Source organism: Kogia breviceps, chromosome 12 (assembly GCF_026419965.1).
Source record: "Kogia breviceps isolate mKogBre1 chromosome 12, mKogBre1 haplotype 1, whole genome shotgun sequence".
Lineage (NCBI taxonomy): Eukaryota > Metazoa > Chordata > Mammalia > Artiodactyla > Physeteridae > Kogia > Kogia breviceps.
Window position 1 is genome coordinate 91,640,799 of NC_081321.1, and position 18,801 is coordinate 91,659,599.

An 18,801-nucleotide genomic window follows, 5' to 3' on the forward strand; every position below is an offset into this window, starting at 1 on the left:
GGCAACCACCATTCTACTTTTCATCTCTATGAATTTGACTATGCCAAGTACCTCATATAAGTGGAATCATACAGTGTCTGTCTTTTTGTGAATGGCTTATTTCATTTAGCATAATATCCTCAAGATTCATCCATGTTGCTGCTTATATCAGAACTTCCTCCCTTTTTAAGGCTGAATAATATTCCATTGTGTGTATATACCACGTTTTGGTTATGCATTCACCCACTGATGGATACTTGTGTCGTTGCTTCCACCTTTTGGCTACCGTGAATAATGCTGCTGTGAACGTGGGTATACAAATATCTTTCCAAGATTCTGCTTTCAATTCTTTTGGGTATACACTCAGAAGTAGACTTGCTGGGTCATATGGTAATTCTATTTTTAATTTTTTCAGGAACCATCATATACGGTTTTCCACAGCAGCTGTACCATTGTACATTCTTATCAACAAGTGCACAAGGGTTTCAATTTCTCCGCATCCTTGCCAACACTTGTTATTTTGTTATTTTTTTTGACAGTAGCCATCCTAACAAGTTATATTTTAACCATCCATTCAGAGATGATAAATGTCTAATCCAAAAGACTAATTTCAAGTACAGCTTTTCAAATAGATTATTTATGGGTAAGGAGACTACACTCATTGTCCTTTAAATCATATCTAGCAAGCCCCTATCTACCTCCTCTGCCTGTATTTTTTTTTTTTTTTTCCGTATGCGGGCCCCTCTCTGTTGTGGCCTCTCCTGTTGCAGAGCACAGAGCACAGGCTCCGGACGCGCAGGCTCAGCGGCCATGGCTCACGGGCCCAGCCGCTCTGCGGCACGTGGGATCCTCCCGGACCGGGGCACGAGAACTGGTGTCCCCGGCATCGGCAGGCGGACTCCCAACCACTGCGCCACCAGGGAAGCCCCTGCCTGTATTTTAAACTGATTTGGCCCAGATTTGGTTCTGCAAAAATTATAACTAATAAAATAACCAATTTCAGTTGCACACTCTTAAGACAGGCATGATTTTATTAACCGTAAGAGTAATAAAAGGTCAAGTACCTAAAATACTTCATTGCCCTATGTTGAGAACTCACTTTGTTTCATTATCTCAACATCAGCTATTCTAGAACTACTTAATTTTAAAAATAGGTGCAAAACCTTTAATTTTTTTATAAATACTGTACAATCACATCCTCAATAATGTCCAGTTGCATAACACACTGGTACAGAACCACAAGTATTCATAGTATGCAACAAAGAGCTTTGATTTAACTAAGTACAAGAATATAATAGAAGAGAAAAAGAAAATTTTATAACTATAGTTGAGACAGTTTGGGTAGCAAACAATCGTCATAAATGCACCGTAATTTATAAATGCACTGGAAAAACCTGTTACCCTAACAGAATTAAGAACTAAGACTGTAACATAGTTTGGGATCCTTCAACTTAAAATTGCTTTTTCAATCACATTAATTTCCTTGATGTGGTGGAGAGTGTACTCTTAAATTTTAATATCCCATTACCTGCATTTCTAAGCTACCTTAATTTCAGATAGAATAAACCTAATAAATGGAGCAAAGTCAGGAAAGTGCTGTTTCAAATACTGAGCACCACATTTAACAGTACTAAATCTTAATGATTTGGGGTGGCAAATTCATTTTATCATAAATGAATAAAATTTTCCTGCCAAAGACTATCAAACACATCATAATTTCTAAACAAGAACCCTTTAATCCACTTCACAATTTTTATTTTTGGGGAGAATGGCCAATTTTCTACATCAAAAAAATTATTTACATATTACAATTCTGTTTTTCATAAATCTCTGACATCTCAATCTTCTTTGGAAACATTTTTACTTTTTCAGCTTTTTTTTTCATACTACTTATATTACAGTTATTACAAGTCCATTACTTTACTAGTTGGGTCTCAGAAATTTACTGTTCACAGATGTTTCTCTTCAAAAGAACATCAATATTTACTTGTAAGAAGCTTTGCTTCTAATCTAGTCTCATGACGCTTCCAGCCTTAAGCTGTTGTATAGACCAATCCATTGTGTTATGCCAGGAGAGAAATAGCTCACAGACAAATGAGACCCACAAATATATCAAAGCCTCATTAGGGAAAATATATGCTCGATTTGAATAACTCAAAATCACAGAGAGTTATACAGCTAATATAAAACATGTAGTATAGACCAATGTCCTACAATATAGTTAAAGAAACATAGCCATATCCCCTCCCACATGACTCCATACTGGTAGCTTACGACGTGAACGAGAGAGTTGTGAGTTTACTCTAGAGAGCTTACTCAACAGGTCCAATTAAAAATAGCGTGGGTTAGCCTTTAGGCCCAAAATACCTAATAAGATATACTGGTTTGTTTGTCACTTCCTTTAACCCTATGCATTTCTGTCCAACCCACAACTTAGGAGCTAATTATTAAAGAAATGGCAATCTGTAAAAAAAAAAAAAATAATTAAATGCTATAAAAACAAACTAAACCAAACTGAGAAACTAAGTAGTGTCTATAATTCAGATATAATTGTATTAACCATTTTTATTTTCCTATTCTAGATTTTCAGTACAATTAATATTTCAAAGAATCATGACATATGAAAAATCACCTAGCTCAACCCCTTCATTTTATATACAAGGAAAGTGAAGTCAAGAAAAATGAAGCTATTTGAGCATGACATGGAGGTGTTAACACCACAGGTTGAATCAGAATCCAGAATCCTTAACTTCAACTTCATTTGCTGTACTGCTACTAATTAAAGGCAAATAGTTATTCAGGAATATGCTTGATAAAGGCCTACATTTTTATGATTCTAGATTTCAACCAGTTAATCAGTAAGATGGCAATGATCCCATCACAGAAAGTCTGAAATGTTAAGTGTGAAGAGAGTGCCCTCTACTGTACATTACCTATCTGAAAAATACAGCAACATTTGGAAACCGCCATCTATGCTTCTCATCTACTCAAAATGAAGCCTGAAGTTTACTATAATATATATGGTGGCTTAATTATGTTACATTTATAATGCCAAGCCCAGTATTTAAAACACACACACACACACACACACCTCTGAAGTTTTGGAACTTCTAGGATTGAAAGCAACCACTGCTGCCCAGCCCTCAATACTACAAAACACAAACTTCCTGTTACAGCAAATTAGCAAATAACTTTGGCAAATCTATGCTCTGAATGGTACCAGGTCAGCAGACAGGAAGCTTATAAGCATTTCATCCCACCATCAAGTACTATCTAGAAACAAGTTACAACCCTTAGCTTACCTGGACAACAGGATATTGATAATCCATACAATATACACCATACATAGCAAAGGGGAAAAAAATCTTCCAATAAAGACAGTACAAAAAGTGTCTAAGTTTTTGCCTTGTTTGATCTGGCTGTCCTGTCCAAAGGAACCTGGTAGCACCAAAAAAAATCCTTGGCTGACTTCCAGTCTACGCAGATAGGTATGTTGGCTCAGGTGATGAAGAAAGAGCTTGCTTCAGGCCAGGCTTCCACCCCAATAAGACTCAACACTACACAGAAGAAATGGCTGTTTTTCAGAGAAAACAAAAAGCTCCAATGGAGTTACTAGCTACGACTGAAAACTACATTCGAGATTTGCTGTTACTGCTGGTTTTAAACTGACAACTCCTCCAGAAACTCAAGAGGTAGAGAATGACAGCCAAGGAAGGGATCGCGGGCTCCTTAAAGTGGCACCAAAAACGGTAGGAAGCACAAGGTATCCAGGATCCAAAGTGTTATATATATATTCTAGGCTTTAAGTACGTCAGAAGGAACACTCCCAATCCAGGACGTGGAAAGGCAGATGGGACTGGTATTCTCTATTTCTTCTTGGGCGGGACTTTGCGCACGCGTGCGCACGTACGTGTACACACACACACACACACACACACACACACACAAAACACACACACACACACCCTTCTTACTGTCTCCGGCACAGACAGGTGTTAGGATTAACAGTATAAAATCCTTCTGTGTGGAAAGGAATGGGAGAGAAATGAAGTCACACTGTTACATGCAGTAAAAGGAGCTCTTTCATGACACTGTATGTTTTTGTATCATTTAACACCTCCTCTGCTGTGCTTTAACAGAAGCTAGGACAGCTGGCAGGATCAGCACTAGAAAAGAGGAAGGTGGCCCCAACTCTGAGGCAACATGAGTCCACTGGAGACCTTCAGATATGCCAGAGACTCTCTCAGCTGTTCCAGTCAAACATGGAAGGATTAACTCCGGCTGCTTGCAAAAAGATGGGGGTGGAAAGGTCTCTTCAGAAAAGCCAGCTGCTTCTCCTCTTTTAGGAAGCTGCTATACCCACCCTGCCACTATATACAAAAACGCATGTGCACACATATTTCTATAACAGATACTAAAAGCAGTAACAAACACAGACAGGTGTTAGGTCGGCCTGTCAATGCAGGGCAGGTTAAAGAATTGGCTCTCAGAGCCTAAATGGCCCATCTAAACCCAGAGAACTGCCAAGTAAGTCTTAGCAAACAGGACGTAGAGTGAGCAGCAAGTAAAGATAAATGCTCAGTAAGAGAGACGCACCATTTATAACTATCATTCCTAAGAAATCCCCTACTTGGGGCAAACATTCAAAAGTTCAAAATGATAAATAATTCTAAATTAGTTTCAGGGACTCTGATCTCCCTAATCTTGGAGAGCCAGTAATATTATAACATGTTTTAGTAAGATTAACCCACGAGGATTACTTGCATTTGTAAGAGTCTAACTCTTACCATGCCCACTCCACCCCCAGGGCAATTTTTCTTCTTTTATGGTCATCGCAATTTATTTTAGTATTGTTCAGGAGAAATTGTCTTTTAAGAGTCAGAATGGCCTTATTAGTACATTTAAGACAGATCTCTTGGTTAAGCATCTACCTTAAATCGGTTCTGGGAGACGAGGCAGACCACTGCCATGTACTAGATTACCCTCAGATTGCTGGTACTGGTTCTATGTGTATTACACATGAGGGACAACAATAAATCAGTTCAGTATGATTTTTAAAATTTACTGATCTATTCTACACAAGGTATTGTGCTGAGCACTGGAGGAATGAACAGGCACAGTTCTGTTGTCAAGGAACCTGCAGTTTATGGGAGAACAGATCAGTACACAGGTAAAACCAAAAGGCAAAACAATGCTCCAGTCCAAATTTAAACACCGTGGGCAACTTCTCACAGTAAGTAACATTTTTAAAAAGCTGCTCTTAATGGACACTTCCATAGTGTCACTTTCTCACCACTAAAACTATGAGACGCTGCTGTGTCAATTCTTAACAGAGATTGAGCCTTATAAAATTTTTGATCTGATACCTGAAGGGCCTATAATATACATTCTACTTGTCCCCTATATAGTTATTAAAATGGTAATAAAGAAATAACAATAGGGATGTTTCTATAATAAAAACTTATACTAAATTTCCCCTTCTAGTGAAATCATTCTCCAATCCTTCTTCCTCCTGTATGCTCTGCCCTCCCACCTTCCCTCTACTTCACTTCTTGTCCAGCAGTACAGCAGTACAGGCCACACACATACTTATAAACTAGCATCTTAATCACTATTACATCTTCTTGGTATGATTGATACCAAGATCCTCTTGATATAAAGGCTGGGGAATAATGATACTCATAAACCATACAGGGCCGTGAGGCTGACAAACTTAACCTTCATGAGTTAACTCAGTTCAATATCTGATTAATTAATGACAGAAGATGGAATTTTCCCAAACTGTGTTGTATTTAAGATGATAGACTATAACTCAAATTCTAGAACAACTGTTCTAATTTCAGCCTGAAAGTGGTCCCCAAATATGTTATTGAGGGCTTCATCAATCTCTGGAGCTTTAAATTCTTCTTGAGGATAGATCTATACATACATGGTGAAAGATGTGACTGATACATTATACTGTTGAATAATGGTTAGGGTGTAATTTCATATTTTTAAATGCACATTATGTCTGCATGTATGTTAATCAATAAATTATATATGTAATTTATAAGCTTTATGTGTCTCACATGGAAGTTACGTATCTTATATATTTATACACACATATATAACTTACTGGTTGACATGCACACCAATATATGCCATATATAGCACATATTTATACACACACACATTGACACACATACATATTATAGGCATAAGACAAAACCAACACCTCTAGGAGGTGGGATAGTGGTTTTCATTTATTTTAGAGATAAACTTCTAATTTGTCAAATACATTTAAATTAGCATTCAGTGTTCCTATAACTTATCTTTTTATAAGTTGAAGGGAATCAAAACAGATTTTATTTTGAATACCAGTATTTTAAAAATCAGTAATACTCCCTCAGCCTCTATATTATCACATTTGTTTTACCTAACATGATGGCATAACTAGAAACTCTCATTTAATACTGGAGGATTTAGACGATAAGCAATCAGTACCCAGGTCTAGTTTAAATAATAAGCCCTTCAGAAAAACGGCAAAATAATTCAATATGTGAGTTATATCTCCTTGTACTTCTTGTCTTTTACTTAGCTCTTTCTGTAAAATTTTTTAATTGTTATAATTTAAGACCAGTAATTTAGTGAAACTAAAATTCTAAAAAACACAGAAAGAAAGATGAACCTTCCACCCAAAAGACAGCACACTACAAAAGATCAAATTACAAATTACAAATGACAAATGTTAGGGTCTCCTTTTCTGACATACAGTCTTTCTGCAGACTATTGTAGCCTTACTTACCAACAGAGATTCTACGCATCGGTCAGAAGTTCCACATCGTTTCAATATTTTTTCCCAGTTTCAAAGAGATTTTAAAAATAGAAACAAAAATATGTGAACATTTTCAACACAAATTATTACTAAGTGATCCCCACCCTCAGAGGGAACAGACTAGGTATTTCCTTTAAATTTTAAATACTATTATATTCATTCAAATAAAAATTCCAGAAATAAAAAAACCAATTCTCCACAATAAGCTCAGAGTTAGTTGCTGACAATTCCAAATTACACCATCTGAGTAAGTATACACTATGTAGTTTTATGAATGCTTTTACAGTATTAAAATTGTTGTATATTGATCAATTGGAAACATGAATATAGAAAATGACTCTACATATATTTCTATATATCTCATTAGCAGAGACATTCAGACCATAAGTTTCAACACTTGGCACACCTAGAATGTGTCTGTTAAACAGAATGTAATGATAGCAGAGAGAAAGAGACCTAGTGATATTTAAGAGTGAAATACCTAGAAATTATCTTGAGATTTATGAAATTTACGTTTTGTTTATGATAAAGTAGACAGACCATATCAGTCTCATGCCAGAGGACACAGTTGGTGACATCGTAGTATAATTTGTACCATTTACAACCCTAAGGATCTCAAGACTTACCCATTACTGGATAATCAGAAAATATTTGAGATTCTTCTCTTTTCTACTCTCTCATTCTTGTTTTCTTCTCTCCTTTTCTTTCCCTTCTGCCTATGCCACAATCCTACCAAGAGTGTTCAAAGATACTAGTTAGGCTTCGGGATAGAATGCTTTGGCAAAGATTGCAAAGACCTCTGTCCTAAGGTATAAAATTGATTTTAGTAGTAATCTGAAAAGGTTCCAAAGATTGCTGTGAACTGGGATAACACAGAAGTTCAAAAAGAGATAGAGTCTGAGATAGACAGATGAGGATGGAGGGGCTGGGATCAAGAAAGATGTGTATGTAGGCAAAATAATGTAGTTAGAAATAGGTAAGACTTACACAGGGGTCAGCGTGACCAGTCGACTTGACTGTGAGTGAATAGTGGCAAATGACAAGAAGAGTAGGTCTGGGTCATTGTGGAGGACCTAGGCCATCAGGCTATGTATTTCAGACCTTATCTTTAAAGAGTGTTTGAGAGGGAAACAGTGTTACAAAAATAACATTTTATGAAAATGGCCTGTGGTGGCTGCAGGAAGAATGGAAAAGGGAACAATCAGAAGGTGGGGAGGCCAGTTAGGGGCTGCTGTTTGGTTTCTTTCTTTTTTTTAAATTTTTTTGAGTGTGCCACGTGGCATGTGGGGTGTTAGTTCCCCAAACAGGGATCGAACCCGTGCCCCCGCAGTGGAAGCACTGGAAGCGTGGAGTCTTAACCACTGGACCACCAGGGAAGTCCCAGGGGCTACTGTTATAACAGTCTATAGATTATTAATGCAAAACCCACAAGTTAACAGTAGAAATAAAGAAGGAATAGATGTAGGAGACATTACAAGGACAGCATCCACAGGAACTGGAGACTGTTCTGAAAAAGGGTATAAGGGAGAAGGAAATTAAATATAACATTGATGTTCTAAGTCTAGTTGACTGGCCAAACAAGGGTAACACTGCTAAAAGAGAGAAGTCAGAAGCATGAACTGGTTTGAAGTTGTGGCAGGTCCAATAGAAAATGTCTAACAAGTACTCAGAGTTGTAGGTGGCAGCCCCGGAAGAGAGGTCAGGGTTAGAAATGAAGATCCAAGAGGAGTTTGGGAAGAACAGTAAGGCTGCAGTGATTTAGTCCACAACGTGTACTGAACATCAACCATGTACTTCAAAAAAGGAAAGAGAGGGAGAAAGAGGGAGGAAGGGAAAGAGAGAAGAGAAGGAAGGAAGGATGGAGGGAAGAGGGAAAGAGACAACAGTTGATACAAAGGCAAAGAGCTGAAAATAAAACCTTAAGGAATACTCACTTCTAGAAGGCAGAAATAGCAACAAAGGATAAAAAGATTAAGCAGGATTGTGTACTATTCACAAAGGCCAGGAAGGACACAGAGGACATGTGTTACTTTCTTCTACTTTTCTTTACTATCCTGTGTCCCTTGCACTAGGGAAAGTATTTCATAAACTGATACCAGAGATGAGTATATAACAGTGTCAAGTAGAGATACAGAAAGGTTAAAGAGAATGAGAATTTAGAAAAGATGATTGAATTTAGCAAATAGGAGACCAAGAGAAGTTTTGAGAGAGAGCTGTTTCAGTAATATCAGTAAAAAGGTGGCAGCAAAATTGATAAATTCATGATCAAAATGAAAAATAGACACGATGCCTACTTTAATAAAACTTTCTACCTTAGGCTACTTCTTGGTCTTCCAAGTGGCAAGTAAATACAAAAATAATTATTGATACATTCAACTACCCACTGCTGCCTCTATCAAGGTGGACTTTTGTTTTGTTTCTTTGCTTCTGTGTCTTTGATTATATTGTTTTCTTACCCATTTCAAAATGTTCACATCTGAAAATGGACCCCTTCAAGGCCCACTTTAAATGCTATCTGCCCCAGTAAGCTCCCCCTGATTACTTCCAGCCAGAAATAATTTCTCTTTTGTCTGAACTTCAAGATGCTTTACCTGTAGCTGATTTATAGCATGTACCACTCTCTATACATTTTTAGGCATACTTTTTTAATTGGATGATTTTGTTAGGGGTAGGACCTGTCAGTTCATCTTGGTATTTCTCTCAAAGAATTAAGCCAGTACCTTTTACACAGATATGCCCATCAGTATATGAAAAGGGAGGGTCTGCATTTTATTACTTGAAAATACAAATCAGAGGTAAATGAATTAATCACCATGCACAGACCATCTCTTATTTCTTCATTCAGTTAACCTTCATTCATTGAACCAAGATGCGTCTAGCACTGTGTGAAGTCCTAGAAATAGAAAAAGCTCTCAAAGAGCTGACAATAGGGGAGAGAAAGCAGAAAATAGTAAGTACCAAAACACCATGTGATAAATGCCATACCTATCACAACATGGCTTGGGAGAAAAATAAAGAAGCAACTGCTGCTGCAGCCACCACTGCTGCTGCAGCCACCACTGCTGCCATCTAATTTCCGAGGGTGGAGGAGCCCAGAATAGCTCACAAGCAGTTAATGCTGGAAATGAATTGTGGAAAGCTAGTAAGAGTTTTCCAGATGGACTGGGGTTGATGGTGGGGAGCTTTGAGGTAGTGGGACAGCATTCCAAATGCACAAACCAGCATGGCATAAGCAAAGCCATACTTAGGGTGCTTACAGAAAGGCAGGTGGGTAAATATATGCAACAAAGTCAAACGTCTGCTCAAAAATATTCATATAAGACTTCCACTGGTTCTAAGGTACTGTGAGAATTGTTGAATTTTCTACACCAGTGGAAATGCTTTAAATTGTATCTGCCAGAGAAGAGCAAATCACGGTGAAGTACAGAAACACTCCTTTGTGTGACACACGGTACAAAAGGAAGTATGCGTAATAACAGGGGTGCCATGCTATGGCTGAAATGTATTCTTCTATTTGGAGTGACAGACATGGCATGCAGTCTCTGAGGCCAGGAGTTAGCATTTTTGTTAGAAGTGTCTTTCTTTATGCTTTCATTCTAAATCAGTATTACTAAGGTAAGATGTATCCATAAATCATAAGACAATAGACATTCACTTTAAATCTGCAAAGATAGATAGTACATAAAAGATAAGGGTAAAGATATAACCTTTACATACAGAAAATAACTGTAAATATTCTCATACTGTTAGAGAAATATGTCTACAAATGATTCCACATAATTATCTTATATTATAGAGACTTTTACCCTCCATAGAAAGTTTCATCTCAACTAACTCATAATATCTCTGTGGTAGATTACAAAAATGGTCACAATATTTCACAGCCTCCCATCCAGAGGTGAAATTTGCTCCCCACTTCTTGAATTTGGTCTTAGCTTTGTGACTCACATTGGCCATTGGGATATCAGCAAATGTGACACAAGCAGAAGCTTGACGGGTGCTTGTCCACAGGGACTGGCCCTCTCCTGACCCTCTCTGGAACCCTGAGCCAACCATGTGAAGAACTGTGAAGGGTAAGGAACCAAGAGGAAGAGCGATGAGCTGTTCCAGTTGCGCCTCCCAACCAATTAATTAGCTTGCCAACTGCCAGACATGAAAGTGAGGTTATCCTAGACCACTCGGGCCCAGCCACCCCATACTAGGAGACTCAGCCAAATTCCTGACCCACAGAACTGTAAGCAAATAAATGATTAACATTGTCTTAAGCCATTAAGTTTTGGGGAGGTTTGTTATGCCGCAAAACCTAACAGATACAATCTCACTGCATAACATTAAATGGTATATCATTTTTTTTGTTTGTTTGTTTGTTTTTTTGTGGTACGCAGGCCTCTCACTGCTGTGGCCTCTCCCATTGAGGAGCACAGGCTCCGGACGCGCAGGCTCAGCGGCCATGGCTCACGGGCCCAGCCGCTCCGCAGCATGTGGGATCCTCCCGGACCGGGGCACGAACCTGTGTCCCCTGAATCAGCAGGCGGACTCTCAACCACTGCGCCACCAGGGAAGCCCTAAATGGTATATCTTAATATTGGCACCAACACCACACTATCTTAATTATTGGAGCTTGAAATCTGGCTGTGTTAGTCCTCCAGCTTCGTTTAGCTTTTTCAAAGTTGTTTTTGCTCTTCTAGGTCCTTGGCATTTCCACATGAATTTTAGAATCAGCTTATTAATTTCTATAAAAATCTTGCTTGTATTTTGATCGGGATTACACTGAATCTATAGATCAGTTTGGGGAGAATTACTATCCTAAGAATATCGAGTCTTCCAGCCCATGAACATAGTATTTTTCTCCACTTCATTCCACTATTCAAAACTAGGTTATTGAGGATTATGACTATCTTTTTTCTAGTATGTGCTAAAAGCAAATGCTATTATCTGAGGTATAGCATACCTCATTACCACTCTTCTGAAGTCTACTGAATCCCCTAATACTCACATTCCTATAAGACAGTGCGGTATTGGTGTCAAGATAGAAAAATAGATCAATGCAACAGAATAGAAGATCCAAAAATAGATCCACAGGTGCAAAGGCAACTCAGTGGAGAAAGAATAATCTTTTCAACAAATGGTACCAGAACAACTGGATATCCACATGCAACAAAAATGAACCTAGACCCATACTTTATGCCATATACAAAATTTAACTCAAAATGAACCACAGACCTAAAAATGTAAAACATGAAACTATAAAGATTCAAATAGAAAACCTCTGCAACCTTGGATTAGGCAAAGATTTCTAAGATAGGATACCAAAAGCACAATTCATATAAGAGCAAATTAATAAATTGGACTTCATTAAAAACTCTGCTCTTCAAAGGACACCGTGAGGAAAATAAAAAGACCAGCTGTAACTGACAGAAAACATTTGCAAAGCATATATCTGGTAAAGGATATCCAGAATATATAAGAACTCTCCAAGCTCAACCATAAGAAAGCATGTAATCCATTTTTTTTAATGTGCAAAAGATTTGGACACTTGAATAAATAATACAGGGATGCTAAATAGACCCTTGAAAAGATGCTCAATATCACTACTTATTAGGAAATTAAAACCACAACAATACCACTACCTGCCTATTAGAACGACTAAAATGAAGAAGACTGCAATACCAAGTGCTGACAAGGCTATGGAGGAAGAGAAAGTATCAAATACTGCTGGCAGGAATGTCAAATGGTACAACCAATGTGGAAACAGTTTAGCAATTTCTGAAAACGTTAATTATACACCTACCATATGATCCATGCATTCCATTTACCCAAGAGAAATGAAAACATATATCCATATAAAGACTTGTACATGAATACTCATAACAGCTTTATGTGTCATGGCCTAAAACTGAAAATGTCCATGAACAGATAAATGATGAACAAATTGTGGTATATCCACAATGGACTATTACTTGGCAATAAAAATAAATGAACCACTGGTATATGAAATAACATCGATGACTCTCAAAATAACTACAATGAGTGAAAGAAGCCAGGTAAAAATGACTATTTATTGTATGATCCTATTTTTATAAAATAATAGAAAATGAAAACTAATCTATAGTGTCAGAAAGCAGACCAGTGGTTGCTTGGAAATGTGTGGGGAGTGGGTGGGAACTGGAAGGATTACAAAGGGGCACAAGAAAACTTTTGGAGATGATTAATATATTTATTATCATGGTTGTGGTGATGATTTCATGGGTGTATACATATGTCAAAACTTAAATTAGAAGCTTTACATATTTGCAGTTTATTATATATCAATTATACTTCAGTAGAGCTGTTTAAAAATTAAATGGATTCCTGCCCTACTTACTGCAATGAATTTGCAGAGGGCTAGTTATTTTCTTTGTAAGGGGTGTGTGGACTGGTAAGGGGATGTAGGGGAAAGTCCCTAGTATGCCCTAAAACATTACAGAAAAAATCTTATCAAAAGGAAGATTATGGGTATAGCAGTATGAGATATAAGCAGAAGCAAAAGGGCAAGTTTTTCTGAAAATTATTTTGGATTAGTCTAGGTTAGACCCCTGCTACATGCACTCTTAGCACTTGTACGTATCCTTTCCAACTTGTCACACATATTATTTCTGCCTCTCCCACTCCAGGAGGGCAGGCACAATAGAATCTATCTTATTCCTTAAAATATTCCTAATACCCAGCAGAGTGTTGGGTATTAGGTCTGATTGGTCTACACAAGCAACACACTGTGTGATTAAGAGTCCGGGGTTCTGAAACCAAACCACTGACACTTAAATTGTAGTTCTGTCACTTCTAGCTGTGTAACTTTGGGAAAGTTATTTAACAACTCTGCCTCAGGTCCTTCACCTGGAAAAAGAATTACCTACCTCATAGGGTGGATGTGACGATTACATCAGTAACATATGAATGCCTGGCATACAGCAAATATTATATTATAGTTACCGTTATCATCATTGTCATCATCTCCAATAATTTAAGAAGGGCATTTAAAGGAGATTCAGAATTACCTGATTTATGAAGCCAGATCAATTATCTGAGGAATAAGTGGCCTCAATAGGAAGCAGAAAGTATATAAAGAGCTACATAATTGTGTCAGAAGGAGGAAGGGGGAGCTCCTAAGCATAGGCAGTGTAGGGCAATACATTTCTCTTGAAGGAGTTACTCAAAGTGAGAAGACCATGCTTGATCAAGAAGGGAATGTTAGTAGGTAAAACAGCAGAGAAAGTACAAGGATTTTTATCCCAAAGCAAATCTCCTCAAGTGCGAGGCAGGTAACACGTTCTGTCTAGTAGTACCGAATACAATGAAAACCTGTACTCTCGCGTTCAAAACGAAAAGCTGACCACAAGGCGAGGCCACAAAGTCCTGAACATGCAACTGCCTCTCTTCTTGGACTGTGTTCATCATGCTCACGCCTTACAGACGAACTGTCAGGCATTACCTGACACTCGTCCCTCCTGGGGATGGGAACAGGGCTCTGACCGCAGCGATGCAGCAGTGTGGGAAATCCTCGGGTTGGCACCAGCCCCTCGGCTTGATTCAGACCTATCGTCTCTTCTGACTTTGATTTAATACAGCAATTACTGGTAATGTGGTTTGAAGGAGACAAACGCCCAGTGTAGCCAGCTGTCGCTTACTCTGCTTATGATGCAAGAACATTCTTTAATTAAAATTCTCTTTATGATAAAGGGGCTGCTTCACTGAATGTGCAGCCCTGATATGGAGCTTCCCCCCCAAAGCGGATTAGAAATCACAGTTGCCCCTCCTCGCTTCTGGCAAAGCATCCAGATACACAATCACTCCATCACCGACAGTGAGTTTCTTAACCCCAGATTTTTCTGATTCTTATAGTTAGATCCTGGTAACAACTTCTTTCCACTTCTCACAACCGCAAGGTCAGCATTACAGTATTTCCAGTGAGGAAGACTCATCTCTCATTTTTGCAAAGAAGATCCTTTAATTTCCTTTTAAGTAAACAGCAAAGTAAACATTCATAAACATACATGCATTAAAAAGACTGTACCCATTTCAGTGAAAAAATAAAGTATAGCTGAATATACCAATAGCTCTAAAGTCCGTTTTAATTCATAATGCAATGGTTTGTTATACCTTTTATATCTAGGAATCCTTGTAGAATTGTCACAAGTGAAATAAGCAGAGGAAGACTAACGGAGTCTCCCAGGCTTGTGCCCATGTCATAAAGGCGCCGCGTGCTACGAGAGTAAGGCACAGCACTGGGTACTCCAGCTGTTACGCAGCTAACAACAGCAACAGCCGCCCGACAATTAGAGGGTGGACAGTAACCACGTGGGGCCTCAAGAAGGATCATCTGGTATACAGTAGGTTACTAGTTCCTGAATCAGTCAGTAACAATTTGATCCAGTTACAAAACTTCCCACCCCTAAAAGTAGAGATAAGAAAACAAAAATTTATGGTAGCTGAGATCTATTATTTTGATTGCCTTGTAGAGGACGGTCATTGAAAATTATCCTTTAAAAAAAAAAAAAGACAGAAACAGAGAGCACAAGGTCTAAAGCAGTTATATTCTGCAAAGTGGAAGCAAGGAGATCCAAGACCAAACATATACGTTCTGTTCCTATGGCATACGGTGCAATTTCAATGTGAAGGTCAAAACTTAAGAACTGATTTCCTATTCTACTACAGGGGAGTGGTGTCTCAATTACAATCAATCCAACTAATATATCCTAAGAGCCTCTAAACTCAAATTATATCCCCTTTCGGAAGAGTGCCATATGCCTCCTCAGGAAATCCGAGATGAAGACTAGATTCCCTCTCAGGAGGCCTTGCCAAGACCCACTTTAATCTTAGGTGTACGAATACAGAACTAATGTCATCCTTGCAATACCAATGATACTCCGGGGAAGTATGCGTGGCTCTCTAGTTCTGTGTGAGAAAAGTGATCTTCTTTTTGAGAGAGGGGGCTGGTAGAGAGAGATCTCTGGAAAAACAACTATATGAATATATACAATATAGATATTTTACCCTAGCCCTTGGGGAAAATGGCCTGGCATCATTAACAAGATTAAAGAGGGATTTAGGATAAATAAGTTGAAAGTTAGTCTGATCTTTACAGGATTAAACTCAAAATCCTAACATGAATCCAATGATTTTTAAGATCAACACCATATAACAGGATTAAACCAAGAGCTGCTTTTGTTTTCATATTGGAAACAATCACAGTTAGCAAATCCAGGCCTAGAGCACCACCTCAGCAGTTAAACAGTGGGGAATTTAGGACTAAAGATAGCGGCCTTTACTCTAACTTGGCTTGCTGCGGTCCTATCTCCACAGGGCCAAGAGCCCTTATGTATATATCCGAAGTCCAAAGAGCTTGGAAAACTATTTCCTTCTTTCTTCTCCCTCCCCGCCGCCCCGGCCACCTAACTTTGTGGTGGTGGAAGAGGGACTCATTTGGTGATAAAATGGGACCCAAACACCATAACTGGTGTGAATATTAAAAAACATTTAGCTGTAAATATATGAATGAGTGCGATTACTAGGTGTTGTCCATGCCCAACTAGGGGTGTTACCCTAACAGAGCATGTGTACTGCTTTTCCTTTCTAAAGTCTAAGATTCTAAAATAAAATAGATATCTGACTCCAAGGGTTTCAGATAAAGGACTGTGGAACTGTAATAACTTTGTAAATGTGTAGTTCTTTAACTTTAAAAAGGTGACCATGATATGAATAATTGCAAATTCAGGGAAACAAATTAAAACTGCTGACACAATAAGCAACAACATGCCACATAATGGCTATCAAACTGCAGCCAGCATGTCTAAGATAGACATGCGCTGGGGATAAATTAGAAGAGACAGAGACCCAGCTGGAACCAAATATGTTACAAACTGATAATTACATTTTAATAATGGCCAGAAAAAGAGTATACTTTGAGAAAATTTTCTCTGAAGTCTAGTTCAGGGGTAAGTTTTTTTAAGTTGCCATAAATCAAAGGCAAAAATAAAAAAAAATTGGGGGGGGGTGTTATATACCAGAAAAGATACCATGAAGGTTCTATTCAAATAGCATAATTAGATAAATATCTATTTCCTGAAAATCTATGGAGCCCTATGACTTGTAGAATTTTAATTCCAAAAAAAAAAAGTAACACAGAAAGTTTGGAAGATAGTACATGTACCATTTATTTCTCTTGGAACATTTATATTTATACACATGTTTCTCTTTGACAGAAATACTATCAATTAACATAAAACAAAACTAGTGACTTCTGCTTCCTGGAAGGAGTACATACCTCATCCCTATTCCTCCCACTAAGTACAATTTAAGACCCTAGACATTTTATATATTAAACAAACATAAGAAGACTCTTAAAGCTGGAGAGAAGCAAGCAAACTGGATTAGGACCTCAGAACACAGTGGTGAGCTCACTGGGTTTCCTTTATGCCTTCTATAGCTCAAACTTGGAGCTAAAGAACCCACAAATGCCAATGGGTTCAGACAAAAGGCCTGAACAAAAGCGTGCTCTCTGCAACCAAAGAACATGGAAAGGGCCACCCTAGCAAGACAGAAAACTTTAGACTGCTCTAGTCCAGCCATACCCGTACCTCACTCCCACCCACGGCAGCAAAGGCCAAGTGGGGAGCTGAGACTTCCACCCTCACCAGGCCATAACCAGGCATCCCAACATCCCTGCCCAAGTAATATTAGAGAAGGAGAGGCAGGGAGGCCACATATGCATCTCCATAAAACCATAAAACTTGAAAACAAAAAAACACAGAGGAAAATCTTCAGGACGTAGGGCTAAGCAAAGAGCTCTTAGACTTGACACCAGAAACATGACTCATAAAAGGAAAAACTGATAAATTCTTCTGTAAAAGAAACAAAAGATAAGGAAAAGACAAGCCATAGGGTGGGAGAAAATATTTGCAAATATGACAAAGGACTAGCATCTAGAATACAGAAAGAACCCTCAAAACTCAACAGTAAAGAAATAAACAATCCAATGAGAACGTAGGCAAAAGACACTGATACCACCAAGGAGAGGATATACAAATAGTAAATGAGCACATGGAAAGATGTTCATCACTCGACATTAGGGAAATGCAAATTAAAACTATAATGAGATGCCGCTACATATCTATCAGAATAGCTTTAAAACAAAGTGACAACATTAAATACTGGGGAGGATGTAGAAAAACTGAATAACTCATACATTGCTGGCGGGAACGTAAAATGGTACAGCCACTCTGCAAAAACAGTTTAGCTGTTTCCTAAGAAAGTAAAGATGCAATTACCATAGGATCTAGCAATTGCACTCATGGGCATTTAGTCCAGAGAAATGTTCACATAAAAATCTATACACAAATGTTTACAGCAACTTTATTCATAATGGGCAAAACCCGGAAACAATCCAGATATCTTTCAATGTGTGAATTTTTAAACAAACTGTGATACACCCAAACCACAGAATACTACTGAGCAATAAAAAGGAAAGGATGATTGTTACATGCAACAACCAGGATGAATCTCCAGAGAATTATGCTTAGTTTTAAAATGCAATCCCCAAAAGTCATATGCCATATGATTCCATTTATATAACATTCTTAAAATGACAAAATTACAGAAACGGAAAACAGATGAATGGTTGCCAAGAGTTAAGGAGAAGTAGGAGCAGGTGGGAGGTGCCTGTGGCTATAAATAAACAACTAGAAAGAATCCTTGTGGTGATGGAAACGTTCTGAATCTTGAGAGCATCACTGTCAACTTGCTGGTTGCAACACTGTACTAGAGTTTTGCAAGATGTCACCACTGGGGGACACCGGGCAAAGGGGGTACCTGGGCTCTCTGTGTACTACTTTTTACAGCTCCATGCAAATCTACAATTATCTGAACACTAAAATTTTAATGGAAAAAATGTATCTGTTGCTATAAAGGACATTATTGGGACAACTGGCAAATTGGAATGTGGGCTGCAGATGAGATGATAATATCCATATTAA

General features: G+C 38.2%; 1 protein-coding gene across 40 annotated transcripts in view; it reads right to left on the reverse strand.

The window, feature by feature from the left end:
* RBFOX2 (RNA binding fox-1 homolog 2) overlaps positions 1-18,801 on the reverse strand; it is a 262,010-nt gene that overhangs the window by 98,576 nt on the left and 144,633 nt on the right. For 3 of the 40 annotated variants that reach the window (XM_067010107.1, XM_067010099.1, XM_067010105.1), the window contains exon 1: positions 3,282-3,734. The exons of 36 other annotated variants lie outside the window; for them this stretch is intronic. In XM_067010107.1, the coding sequence (XP_066866208.1) occupies positions 3,282-3,326 (45 nt within the window). In that variant the 5' untranslated portion in view covers positions 3,327-3,734. Of the gene's footprint in view, positions 1-3,281; positions 3,735-18,801 lie in introns of those variants that run through there. One more of the 40 variants, XM_067010090.1, reaches the window with a different exon arrangement.